The following is a 12,936-nucleotide window of genomic DNA, read 5'->3' as shown; positions in this document are numbered from 1 at the left end:
GTTGTTCTCACCTCCTTATCCACTGTTGTATTCTCTCCTGTCAACACCTGCCATGGCTGAACAGAACGACGGGGCTTTCAGTGACAACGGATTTGACCCCAGTGAGTAGCATCCTTAGTCCTAATTGTTGTTTTACTAAAACATACAATCTATAGCTAGTAGGCTACCAGTCTTGTGGGTAACTGTTGATTAGTAATTTGATGTCTGAGCTCTTTATGTTCTCCATGAAGGTTTCTTTGCTGAGACTGCAAGGAAGGGTACTGTGGTCTCCAGGGCTAACAGTATTGGGTCCACAAGTGCCTCATCAGTACCAAATACAGGTACTGTGTTCTTTCTCATTTATGTTTAGACGACATATTATTTTGTGTCCTGATTCAGAAACGACTGTTAATGCAGTGCCCCTTTTATTCATTGTCTTACTCCCTACCCCACTCTCACTTCCACTCTATTCTTCCTTGGGGTTTTTTCTCTGTTGCATTTCCAAGTGACCTAGTTCGGTTGGGCGTTGTCCTGCACTCTCATTGTCCAGTGCTTTATTCTAGCTTGATGTCAGCCTTGAGCCTTAGGGAGGTAGACTGAAACACCTGCTCTTCCTCTCCTCACTGTAGATGATGAAGACAGTGACTACAGGCATGATACCACATACAAGGAGTCCTACAAAGACCGGCGGAGACAGGCGCACACACAGGCCGAGCAGAAACGACGGAATGCTATCAAGGTTTGGCCTCCGATGGGGATCGGATCAACAGGAGTGTAGATCATGTGAAGGAGGGTAGTTGTGAAAAGGTTGAAAAATACAAAAGATTGGGGAAAGGGGGGGGGGGGGGGCCTTTGGACAGAGGGAGTTGGTGACTCTGATCTCTTCCAAAAAAACATTTGGTTTCCTAGGTGGCCAAATGTAATATTTTTGTCAATTCTAAAATCTGTTTGTCATGTGTGTTTGACTCCACAGAAAGGTTATGATGATCTCCAGTCCATAGTGCCCACCTGTCAACAGCAGTCTGAGTTTGCTGTGGGGACGCAGAAGATCAGCAAGGCCACAGTGCTGCAGAAAAGTAATGTATTCTATGTAGACCATTGTACTTCTCAACCAGAAATGTACATTTTAGGACTGCAAATTGGCATTCTGACCTGTTTTAAAAAAAAAAAAAAAATTAATAATGTCAACATACTAAATATTTATAAATGATTCCACCTTAAGCTGGAATTTCCCTCCCTGATAGAAATGCTTTGTTCAGAAATCCATGACTGGTTGTTTCTGTGTTTCCTGCTGCAGCTATTGACTACATCCAGTTTCTGCACAAGGAGAAGAAGAAGCAGGAGGAGGAAATGTCTATGCTGAGGAAGGAAGTGATGGCACTGAAGATCATGAAAACGTTAGTCGCAGGCAAAAAACTTGTTACTACAGTGTGACACAGTAAAAGTGTCAAAGCAGAGAGGGGAGAGCTGCGGGGTGAAACCATTAAAGATATTAGCTGTGTTAACCTAAATTATACATATTTAATCTAAGAGACCCTTCAAGGATATGTTTCCTTTACCTAATAACTCATGCATGTGTGTCCATGGTGGATTGCATAGGCTGTATCAGGTCAGCCCTGGCAGACGGGCCTTATCAGAGAGGGACAAGCCTCAGCCCACACTCTGCTCCGGCGGAGATAAGTCCAGGAACGCAGTCAACGGGGTTGGTTTTACCCAAACAACAATTGGGCCGTGACCTTCAGCGTGTACTGTGGTGGGAGGCCACTCGTACAGGAACATCTGACTGGATTGAGCTGCCATCTACTCATTTATTGTCCTGAAGAGGCACAGAAGCCTCATAAGTTTTGAATTGTGCAGTCATTTATGCTATTATTTGACAGCATCGGGGTTCTACGCTGACCTTTTTTTACAAGGAGCACGTGTGCGCCTAAGTTGAGAAATGTAAGCGCACACAAAGAAATTTAGGAGCACAATTAAAAATGAGGTTTTAAAGCTAGAATCAAGCATTTGTTAGGTGCGCTGGTGCTCCTAAATTAGAATTCCAGGTCGCACAGCAAAAACATTTAGGCGCATATGCGAGTAAAATGGTCGCGTTGTAGAGCCTTGACCGTGTACAACCAATACGACGCTATCATAGTTGTGTAAATATGATGATATTAACACTATTGTCAGTAGCTAGGTTTCCATCCATTTTATGCGAATAAACTATGCACATTTTCCCTCCAGAGATGTTTTCCCGTCAAATTAACTTGTTGCGAATAAAAAGGCTGTGCGTGATGACGTAGTACACATAAAAATACCTTGTTGAGGTAAAATTCTGATGAACTGAAAAAAAATGCATTTTCAGCTCGACTGATGGCTTTCTCCAAAACAATAGTTGTCTAGTGAGTTCCCACTCTGGTACTGGCAGTGCGCTCTAGCCAACAGCTCGCAGATACAGTGAGGGTTTAACCTACATGGCAGCTTTGTCAAACTGCAGCTCGATATTGATTGGAAAGGAGCATCAAGCTCATCAACTTGCACTTTCACCACCCTGTGAAGTTCCTAACTTATTTCATCTGTAGCCTAATAAACGGCGTGCTTTCCCAGTGCGTTATAGTGGGACGACCACATGTCATTGCGTGACTCCCAAGTTTACTTCGATATGCTGGTTATTATATTAATATTTGCTCATTAAAAGCTTTTCCACTGACATTTCCCGCATAATACAATTTAGACACAAAAAGATCCCACCTTGTCTAGCGTATTTGGATTTGTCTGCATTTTGGAAAGTTTACCGACACATTTTCTGTTTCAATCAAGCCTGTCGTGCAATTGTTTTTTTACCCTTAACATGTACATTACGCGCATTAAAAGGTTGGATGGAAACCTGGTTAGAAATGGTCAGACGTAGTCGAACAGGTTACTTCAATAAGGCCCGAGGAGGTGTGGCACAGTGCCTGGATACAGCCCTTAGCAGTGGTATACAGTGTCTTCAGGAAGTATTCGTACCCCTTGACTTATTCCACATTTTGTTGTGTTAGAAACTGAATTCAAAATGGATTAATTATACAGTACCAGTTAAATTTGGATACACCTACTCATTTAAGGATTTTTCTTTTTACTATTTTCTACATTGTAGAATAATAGTGAAGACATCAAAACTATGAGATAACACATGGTATCACGTAGTAACCAAAAAAGTGTTAAACAAATCTAAATATATTTTAGATTCTTCAAAGTAGCCATATGCTGAGCACTTGTTGGCTGATTTTGCTTATCTCTGCGGTCCAACTCATCCCAAACCATCTCAACTGAGTTGAGGTCGGGTGATTGTGGAGGCCATGTCATCTGGTGCAGCACTCCATCACTCTCCTTCTTGGTCAAATAGCCCTTACACAGCCTGGAGGTGTGTTGGGTCATTGTCCTGTTGAAAAACAAATGATAGTCCCACTCAGCGCAAACCAGATGGGATGGTGTATCGCTGCAGAATGCTGTGGTAGCCATGCTTGTTAAGTGTGCCTTGAATTCTAAATAAATCAGTGTCACCAGTAAAGCACCATCACACCTCCTCCTCCATGCTTCATGGTGGGAACCACACATGCGGAGGTCAACTGTTCACCTACTCTGCGTCTCACAAACCAAAAATCTCAAATTTGGACTCATCAGACCAAAGGACAGACTTCCACCGGTATAGTGTCCATTGCTCGTGTTTCTTGGCCCAGGCAAGTCTCTTCTTCTTATTGGTGTCCTTTAGCAGTGGTTTCTTTGCAGCAATTTGGCCATGAAGGCCTGATTCACGCAGTCTCCTCTGAACAGTTGTGTTTGTTACTTGAACTCTGAAGCATTTATTGGCTAATATTTTACCAGATAGCCCTATCTTTTATATACCACCCCTACCTTGTCGCAACACAACTGATAGGCTCAAATGCATTAACAAGGAAAGAAATTCCACAAATGAACTTTTAGCAAGGCATAGGTGTTTAATTGAAATGCATTCCAGGTGACTACCTCATGAAGTTGGTTGAGAGAATGCCAAGCATGTGCAAAGCTGTCAAGGCAAAGGGTGGCTACTTTGAAGAATCTCAAATATAAAATATATTTTGATTTGTTTAACACTTTTTTGGTTACTATATGATTCCATATGTTTTATTTCATAGTTTTGATGTCTTCACTATTATTCTACAATGTAGAAAATAATAAAAATAAAAACCCTGGAAGGAGTAGGTGTGTCAACTTTTGACAAGAACTGTGTGTATATTATTTTTTCACCCATTATTTTTAGCAAATTTATTGAAAATGAAATACAGACGTCTAATTTATGTAAGTATTCACACCCCTAAGACAATACATTAGAATCACCTTTGGCAGCTATTACAGCTGTGAGTCTTTCTGGGTAAGTCTCTAAAGAGCTTTGCACACCTGGATTGTACAGTATTTGCACTGTCTAATTGGTTGTTAATCATTTTTACTTCTGACCTTATTTAGGCTTGCCATAACAAAGGGGTTGAATACTTAATGACTCAAGACATTTCAGCTTTTAATTTTGTATTTGTTTGTAAAAAAAATATATATATATATATATATATATAATCTCAATTTAATCTATTTTAAATTCTGGCTGTAATACAACAGAATTGAAGCCAAGGCGTATCATAACTTTCTGAAAGCACTGTATTGGCTGCATACCATAAACCACCCAGGTGCCTTATTGCTATTATAAACCATTTAACAACATGAATATAGCAAGAAATATGTATTGTGTCAAACCCATGGTATATTGTCAGATATACACACGGCTGGAATTCTGGTTCAGCCAATTAGCATCCAGTACCCAAACTACCTGGTTTATAATACGTGTTTAACCTGTGTGTTGTAGGAACTATGAGCACATAGTGAAGGCCCACCAGAACAACCCTCAGCAGGGGGAGGAGCAGGTGTCGGACCAGGTCAAGTTCAGCGTGTTTCAGAGCATCATGGACTCCCTGTTCCAGTCCTTCAGCAGGTCTGTGTCTGTGGCCAGCTTCCAGGAGCTGTCCGCCTGCGTCTTCAGCTGGATCGAGGAGCACTGCAAGCCTCAGGTAGGACACTCAATATGCACTCAATGTACTGTACTGCTGGGGGATTCTCGCTGCTGGTGGATGGATGGCGCACCAAATCATGTACGGTTTTATTTAAGGTAATGGTCTTTATATGTGATCGTCATGGCATTTTGGTGTATTTTCTGCTCAAGGATGGTATTTTGGACTTCCGTCTGACCCCAACAGGTCAAAACTATCACCACTGTAGGCTTTAATTGACATGCCAGCCACCCTGTCTTGCTCTGAGGATTGATGACTATGTTGAGTTGACAGCTGTGTAAGGTAATCCATGTTTGTCCTCTTTTCCTTCCCAGACATTGCGTGAGTTTGTGGTGGGAGTTCTCCGGCAGCTCAACAGCCAGCCGTATTAATGCAGTTCAGGCATAAACTCAGGACAGGAATCTCCCCTCAGGGATGGAGCCGGGGGCTACCCTGGGTTCTCAGGGTCTGGTAGAGACCTCACATATCAGCCTATCATGTTCCCTCCTGGCCTGCAGTATTTAAATCGCTAACGCTTACTCAACTCACCACCAGAGTTTGCAGCAGGGTTGGGTGTTTCCTGTCTAGTCAGGTCAAATCCAGCCCAGCATTCTGTGGTTTTAGTCATCAGGGGTTTTCGTTGCAGAACAGAGTTGTGTTAAACAAGGCAAATGGCCACTTGCTTGTGAACGTTCCCTAATGTTTACATTCACCACAAATCAGGGGTTGGAACCACATTTTATTTTTTAATTGTTCCATTCCAAACCTCTTTTTTTTAGTTCCAGTGTTCAAACCAGCATAAAGTTCTGAACCGGTTCGAATCAAATCCAAAACAGTCGTGAGTTTAAATATTCAATTCAAACAAGTTGTGATGGTATTTGAGAATTGTTAAATCATTGATTGTGATGTTATGATTGCTGTTGTGTCTATGTTGTGACAGAATCGAGCATATTTGTAAGTGTTACTGCAGCTTTTTGCCTTTTCATCATCTTTATTGGCAAAAAGGCACAGTAGAATAGTGATTCATGAATAGTTCTGTATTAAACATGGTTTTTAAACAGAATCTCTGAACCAAAAAACTGGCCAGGATTCAATCAGATTAGTGGTAAATACATAGCTAATCATTGCTTTTGTTTAGGTGGTGTTGGAGGTGTAACTGCGTTTAAAAATATATTTAACCTTTATTAAACTAGGCAAGTCAGTTAAGAACAAATTATTATTTACAATGACGGCGTCAGAGCTGTCAAATCCACAAGAAGCTCCTGGCGTTAACTATAGCTGGCATTGCCATTGGATGCACCAAGTCGCATTAGTAGAAACCCCTTGCAGCAGTGTTACAAATTATAACAGTGAAATGTGTGATAAATCCCATTTCATGATTGTCATTTCTATATAGCCTACACATTCTTGTTCTGAACTTCTAAGGTGGGTGGGATATAAGGACGGGTGTGGTTTCATGACAATGACCACAAGAGCAGCCGCTTAACAATTTGACAGCTCTAACAGTTATACCACCTAAACAAAAGCAATGTGTTTGTCGGCTGATGCAGGTTGCCGCAGATCTGATTGAATCCTGGCCTTAAACAGTCAAGCATGTTAAAAATGTAATGTGAAGAATTTGGTGATTTATTTTGACAATGTGCTCAGGAGAACTTGTACCAAATGTTTCAGGACCTTCTGGTAAACCTAACAGATGTGAATGTTTAATCTGTGTAATCACCAGACTTTAAAAAGGGATAATTTTATACGACAAGTATTTGTGCTGGTATAAATAAATCAGGTCTACTGTTACATATTTTTTGCTGATTTGGACAAGAATTTGAAAGTATTTCATATGAATGATTTTTAATTGCAAAATAAACTTTAAAGTATACACCTGTACAAGGTATTTTATTACAAAACATTACAAATAGTAATTAGTTAATCCTGGAATTAGTTTTGATGGCATAATACTCCCTCGGAATTGACATTCAAGTCAAAGTAAACAAAGATCCTCCAACATTCTGTCAGGTATTTGGCATAGTCACTTTACAGTCCTCATCAGTCTCCACACCAACTTCTTCCTAAACAGAGAACACAAAAAAAGATGCTGACATCTCAGGTTGACAAATAGAGTAAACATGATAGGCATTTGTCTGCCACTGTCATGGTGATGAACAATATCTTGTTTCCCAAATAAAAACAATAGAATTGATGTGTAGAACAGTCACTGTAGATCTGTATGTTTTTGCAGAGCATCTTACCAGAAATTGCTTCTTGGTCTTGGGGTATCCCTCCAAAATGGAACCCATCATGTCAGATGCCTGAGAGGAGCAGAGACGGAATCAGACTATTTGTTCTGGTTTATCCTGCTCTGACACGAATACTCGTACGGCTTTGATCAAGTAAGGGCTCTATTCAATCCAAATTGCGGAAGTACAGCGCGTAAGGCAATGTTCCCGCGTTTAGCGGAGACTGCATTCACGGTAAACGATGCATGTCTGCTTGATCGGAAATTACCTTTACATTTTATCACGCAATCCGTAACACTTCAGCAATACAGCTGGAATAGAGCCCTAAAATAAATAAATCACCAGTCTCTTCCTCTTCTTCCACTCTTTCACGTAGAGATGTCTCTCCTTGTAAACCTGAAGGAAAGACGCATGAGCACAGTATATGGAAAAAAACGTGTTTTGTATTTGAACCCAGGTCTGATTGTGACCCATACCATCTCCTTCTGCTCTGGTGTGACATGATTGGTCGCTGACTTTATCTTCTCCAGGCGCTCCCTGTAACCAGAACACCCTTCTTTCAGCTCCTGGATCTCTGATATGATTTCCTCTGTGGTCAGGGAGCTGTTGAGCTCCTTCAGCTCTGCAATCAGAGATAAGAGTATGTCGGATAGTCCAGTGTGTGGGAAGAGTGCTGATAGGGCCAAAGAGGGGAGCCCTACCTGCGTCCAGCTGTCTGCAGCCCTGAGAGATAGCCTGCACCTGTGTGCTGAGGTCAGAGGTGCGACTGTCGATGGCCTTCAGATCTGCCTCACTCACCTCTGCAAACTGGGCCTGGAGGCAGTCAAGGACATTCTGGTAGTTACTTTTACCGGTTAGTTTTTTTTATTACTATGTGGTACATTTTCACAACTCTAAGTTCAAAACTCAAAAAAGATCATCAAAAAGGCAGTTAACACATTTTCAATTGACTATAACACAAATCAGTCACTTTTCCACCAAACTTCACACTGCTTTAATACAATTGTATTGGCCAATACAGAACTGTAATAGCCATAATATACTGCTCAAAAAAATAAAGGGAACACTTAAACAACACATCCTAGATCTGAATGAAAGAAATAATCTTATTAAATACTTTTTTCTTTACATAGTTGAATGTGCTGACAACAAAATCATACAAAAATAATCAATGGAAATCCAATTTATCAACCCATGGAGGTCTGGATTTGGAGTCACACTCAAAATTAAAGTGGAAAACCACACTACAGGCTGATCCAACTTTGATGTAATGTCCTTAAAACAAGTCAAAATGAGGCTCAGTAGTGTGTGTGGCCTCCACGTGCCTGTATGACCTCCCTACAACACCTGGGCATGCTCCTGATGAGGTGGCGGATGGTCTCCTGAGGGATCTCCCAGACCTGGACTAAAGCATCCGCCAACTCCTGGACAGTCTGTGGTGCAACGTGGCGTTGGTGGATGGAGCGAGACATGATGTCCCAGATGTGCTCAATTGGATTCAGGTCTGGGGAACGGGCGGGCCAGTCCATAGCATCAATGCCATCCTCTTGCAGGAACTGCTGACACACTCCAGCCACATGAGGTCTAGCATTGTCTTGCATTAGGAGGAACCCAGGGCCAACCGCACCAGCATATGGTCTCACAAGGGGTCTGAGGATCTCATCTCGGTACCTAATGGCAGTCAGGCTACCTCTGGCGAAATGCCACACCACACCATGACAGACCCACCGCCAAACCGGTCATGCTGGAGGATGTTGCAGGCAGCAGAACGTTCTCCATGGCGTCTCCAGACTCTGTCACGTCTATCACGTGCTCAGTGTGAACCTGCTTTCATCTGTGAAGAGCACAGGGCGCCAGTGGGGAATTTGCCAATCTTGGTGTTCTCTGGCAAATGCCAAACGTCCTGCACGGTGTTGGGCTGTAAGCACAACCCCCACCTGTGGACGTTGGGCCCTCATACCACCCTTATGGAGTCTGTTTCTGACCGTTTGAGCAGACACATGCACATTTGTGGCCTGCTGGAGGTCATTTTGCAGGGCTCTGGCAGTGCTCCTCCTTGCACAAAGGAGGAGGTAGTGGTCCTGCTGCTGGGTTGTTGCCCTCCTACGGCCTCCTCCACGTCTCCTGATGTACTGGCCTGTCTCCTGGTAGCGCCTCCATGCTCTGGACACTACGCTGACAGACACAGCAAACCTTCTTGCCACAGCTCGCATTGATGTGCCATCCTGGATGAGCTGCACTACCTGAGCCACTTGTGTGGGTTGTAGACTCTGTCTCATGCTACCACTAGAGTGAAAGCACCGCCAGCATTTAAAAGTGACCAAAACATCAGCCAGGAAGCATAGGAACTGAGAAGTGGTCTGTGGTCCCCACCTGCAGAACCACTCCTTTATTGGGGGTGTCTTGCTAATTGCCTATAATTTCCACCTGTTGTCTATTTCATTTGCACAACAGCATGTGAAATTTGTCAATCAGTGTTGCTTCCTAAGTGGACAGTTTGATTTCACAGAGGTGTGATTGACTTGGAGTTACTTTGTGTTGTTTAATTGTTCCCTTTATTTTTTTGAGCAGTGTATATACATTTACATAGACACTTGACAAAAGTCCACACATTTTGGTATGTGTCCCCAGTGGGAATCGAATCCACAACTCTGCTGTTGTTAGTGCCACACTTATGAACTGAGCCATGTACAGGACCACTACAATACATAAGTACAATACAGGTGAAAGATGTATGCTTGCCATCCCCATGAGTACCACCCTCATTCAGGCCATGGATGAGGCATGCAATGATTTAAATCCAGACCTACAGTACCAGTCAAAAGTTTGGACACACCTACTCATTCAAGGGTTATTCTGAATTTTTACTATTTTATACATTGTAGAATAATAGTGAAGACATTAAAACTATGAAATAACCCATATGGAATAAAATAACCAAAAAAAGTGTTAAACAAATCAAAATATATTTTGTATGAGATTCTTCAAAGTAGCCACCCTTTGCCTTGACAGCTTTGTACACTTGGAATTTTCTCAGCCAGCTTCATGAGGTAGTCACCTGGAATGCATTTCAATTAACAGGTGTGCCTTTAAGTTAATTTGTGGAATTTATTTTCTTGTTAATGCGTTTGAGCCAATCAGTGGTGTTGTGACAAGGTAGGGTCCCGTGTGGCTCAGTTGGTAGAGCATGGTGTTTGCAACGCCAGAGTTGTGGGTTCGATTCCCACGGGGGACCAGTACGGGAAAATAAAAGTATGAAATGTATTCACTACTGTAAGTCGCTCTGGATAAGAGCGTCTGCTAAATGACTAAAATGTAAATGTAGGGGTGGTATACAGAAAATAGCCCTATTTGGTAAAAGACCAAGTACATTTTATGGCAAGGACAGCTAAAATAAGCAAAGAGAAATGACAGTCCATCATTACTTTAAGACATGAAGGTCAGTCAATATGGAAAATTAAGAACTTTGAAAGTTGGTGCAGTCGCAAAAACCATAAAGCGCTATGATGAAACTGGCTCTCACAAGGACCGCCACAGGAAAGGAAGACCCAGAGTTACCACTGCTGCAGAGGATAAATTCATTAGAGTTAACTGCACCTCAGATTTCAGCCCAAATAAATGCGTCACAGAGGCCAAGTAACAGACACATCTCAACATCAACTGTTCAGAGGAGACTGTGTGAATCAGGCCTTCATGGTTGAATTGTTGCTAAGAAACCACTACTAAAGGACACCAATAAGAAGACTAGCTTGGGCCAAGAAACACAAGAAATGGACGGTAGACCGGTGGAAATCTGTCCTTTGTTCTGATGAGTCCAAATGTGAGATCTTTGGTTCCAACCGCTGTGTCTTTGTGAGACGCAGAGTAGGTGAATGGATGATCTCCGCATGTGTGGTTCCCACCATGAAGCATGGAGGAGGTGGTGTGATGGTGCTTTGCTGGTGACACTGTCTGATTTATTTAGAATTCAAGGCACACTTGACCAGCATGGCTACTACAGCATCCTGCAGCGATACATCATCCCATCTGGTTTGCGCTGAGTGGGACTATCATTTGTTTTTCAACAGGACAATGACCCAACACACCTCCAGGCTGTGTAAGGGCTATTTGACCAAGAAAGAGTTTGATGGAGTGCTGCATCAGATGACCTGGCCTCCACAATCACCCAACCTCAACCCAATTGAGGTGGTTTGGGATGAGCTGGACCGCAGAGTGAAGAAAAAGCAGCCAACAAGTGCTCAGCATGTGGGAACTCCTTCAAGACTGTTGGAAAAGCATTCCTCATGAAGCTGGTTGAGAGAATGCCAAGAGTGTGCAAAGCTGTCGTCAAGGCAAATTGTAGCTACTTTGAAGAATCTCAAATATAAAATATGTTGATTTGTTTAACAATTTGTTGGTTACTACATGATTCCATGTGTTGTTTCATAGTTTGTAGAACATACTAAAAATAAAGAAAAACCCTTGAATGAGTAGGTGTGTCCAAACTTTTGACTGGTACTGTATGTCAGGCTTGGATAGAAAATTATGAACATTTGATGTTCAGTCAATTTTTATGGGTAGTGCAAGTGTATTGCCTAATGTGAAAACAGTGTACTGTAATTTACAGTAATGTACCATACTACATTCAAAGGGCAATTTTGAAACATCTTACATTTTCTGCCATTGGGGTATGTTAAAATAACAAAATTGAGAAAATATCATTATGTTGTGTTTTGGTGATCAAACCAATGTACTCATTCCACAGTAAACTTATATGTTGGATCAATGGTTGTGTGGTGAAAGAGGTCTCCAAACAAAACGAATGAAGGGTTTTGAATGGAAGACTGTCTGCTTACAAGTGTTAACAGTTGAGTTTTTTTATTTTTTATTTTTTACAAATTCCCCACATACTTGTGAAAATAGCACCAAAGAGAAGAAAAAAAACGAATCATCAAAACAGAAAAGATTCAGATCAGCAGTGGCTACATATCGCCATCAACATGTACAGTACGCACTGACGTGCTGCTATGATACTCAGCCTGGATCACCTGATCAGCGAAGTAGATCTTTTGCTTCCCATAGGTTTTCTCTTTGATCTTCCCTTCCAGTGCCAACTGTTCCATGGCTTTAACCACAGCCTACCAGGATAGGAATGAGTCATCAAATATACATTTTAGTTTATGTATGCTTAAAATCATGTCACTGGCTCAGAACAGTTTAGCCTTTCTCACCGTCTTTCCCAGGCCGTGCTGCTTCTGTAAATTGTTAAAGACATCTTGGGCACTGTAAGGACGGTTCTTCTCGTTCAGGTACGCAAATATGACTGTTAAACCTGACAAAAACACAAAACAGTGACCTGTATAACTTCTAGCTGGTGTGTGGATTTATCAGTGCAGATGAGTGTCAGTGTGCTAGCTTGCTGTACTGCTTCTAACTTGGCTAACGTTAGCTAAATCGGTTAGGAAAACGTCTGTCATGTTTGGCAACATACTAGACGCAATCAATGTAGCAACCAGGTAAAATAAAAAAAGATTACAACTCATACCTCCGTTGTCTTTTTTGCTCATTTTCTTTATTCCGTGAGCTATAAGCTATCGCTAACTAACTTTATGCTAGCTAGCGGTGCAATAATTATTTACCGATCTTAAGTTTCGCGCGCCGTGATGCATTGTGGGTGTCCAGGCTTTACATACGTCATATCAAAACAT

General features: G+C 41.9%; 2 protein-coding genes across 3 annotated transcripts in view; one reads left to right on the top strand and one right to left on the bottom strand.

Moving 5' to 3' along the window:
• The window catches only part of LOC115198241 (max-like protein X), a 10,390-nt gene extending 3,499 nt beyond the window's left edge, over positions 1-6,891 (top strand). For both annotated transcript variants that reach the window (XM_029760048.1, XM_029760038.1), the window contains exons 3-9: positions 65-101; positions 231-320; positions 609-718; positions 953-1,055; positions 1,277-1,376; positions 4,838-5,039; positions 5,354-6,891. In XM_029760048.1, coding sequence (XP_029615908.1) covers positions 65-101; positions 231-320; positions 609-718; positions 953-1,055; positions 1,277-1,376; positions 4,838-5,039; positions 5,354-5,410 — 699 coding nt within the window. In that variant the 3' untranslated portion in view covers positions 5,411-6,891. The remainder of the gene's footprint in view (positions 1-64; positions 102-230; positions 321-608; positions 719-952; positions 1,056-1,276; positions 1,377-4,837; positions 5,040-5,353) is intronic.
• LOC115198250 (homologous-pairing protein 2 homolog) lies at positions 6,845-12,936 on the bottom strand. Its single transcript, XM_029760058.1, has 8 exons — positions 12,774-12,936; positions 12,460-12,560; positions 12,277-12,366; positions 7,951-8,062; positions 7,726-7,871; positions 7,592-7,645; positions 7,262-7,321; positions 6,845-7,081 (listed from the first exon to the last, which is right to left on the bottom strand). Exons 1-8 carry the CDS (start codon positions 12,793-12,795, stop codon positions 7,025-7,027), a joined length of 642 nt encoding a protein of 213 aa, XP_029615918.1. The 5' UTR covers positions 12,796-12,936; the 3' UTR covers positions 6,845-7,024.

This window comes from Salmo trutta, chromosome 1 (assembly GCF_901001165.1).
Source record: "Salmo trutta chromosome 1, fSalTru1.1, whole genome shotgun sequence".
NCBI classification, from domain to species: Eukaryota; Metazoa; Chordata; class Actinopteri; order Salmoniformes; family Salmonidae; genus Salmo; species Salmo trutta.
This window is presented reverse-complemented; position numbering and strand designations above follow the sequence as displayed.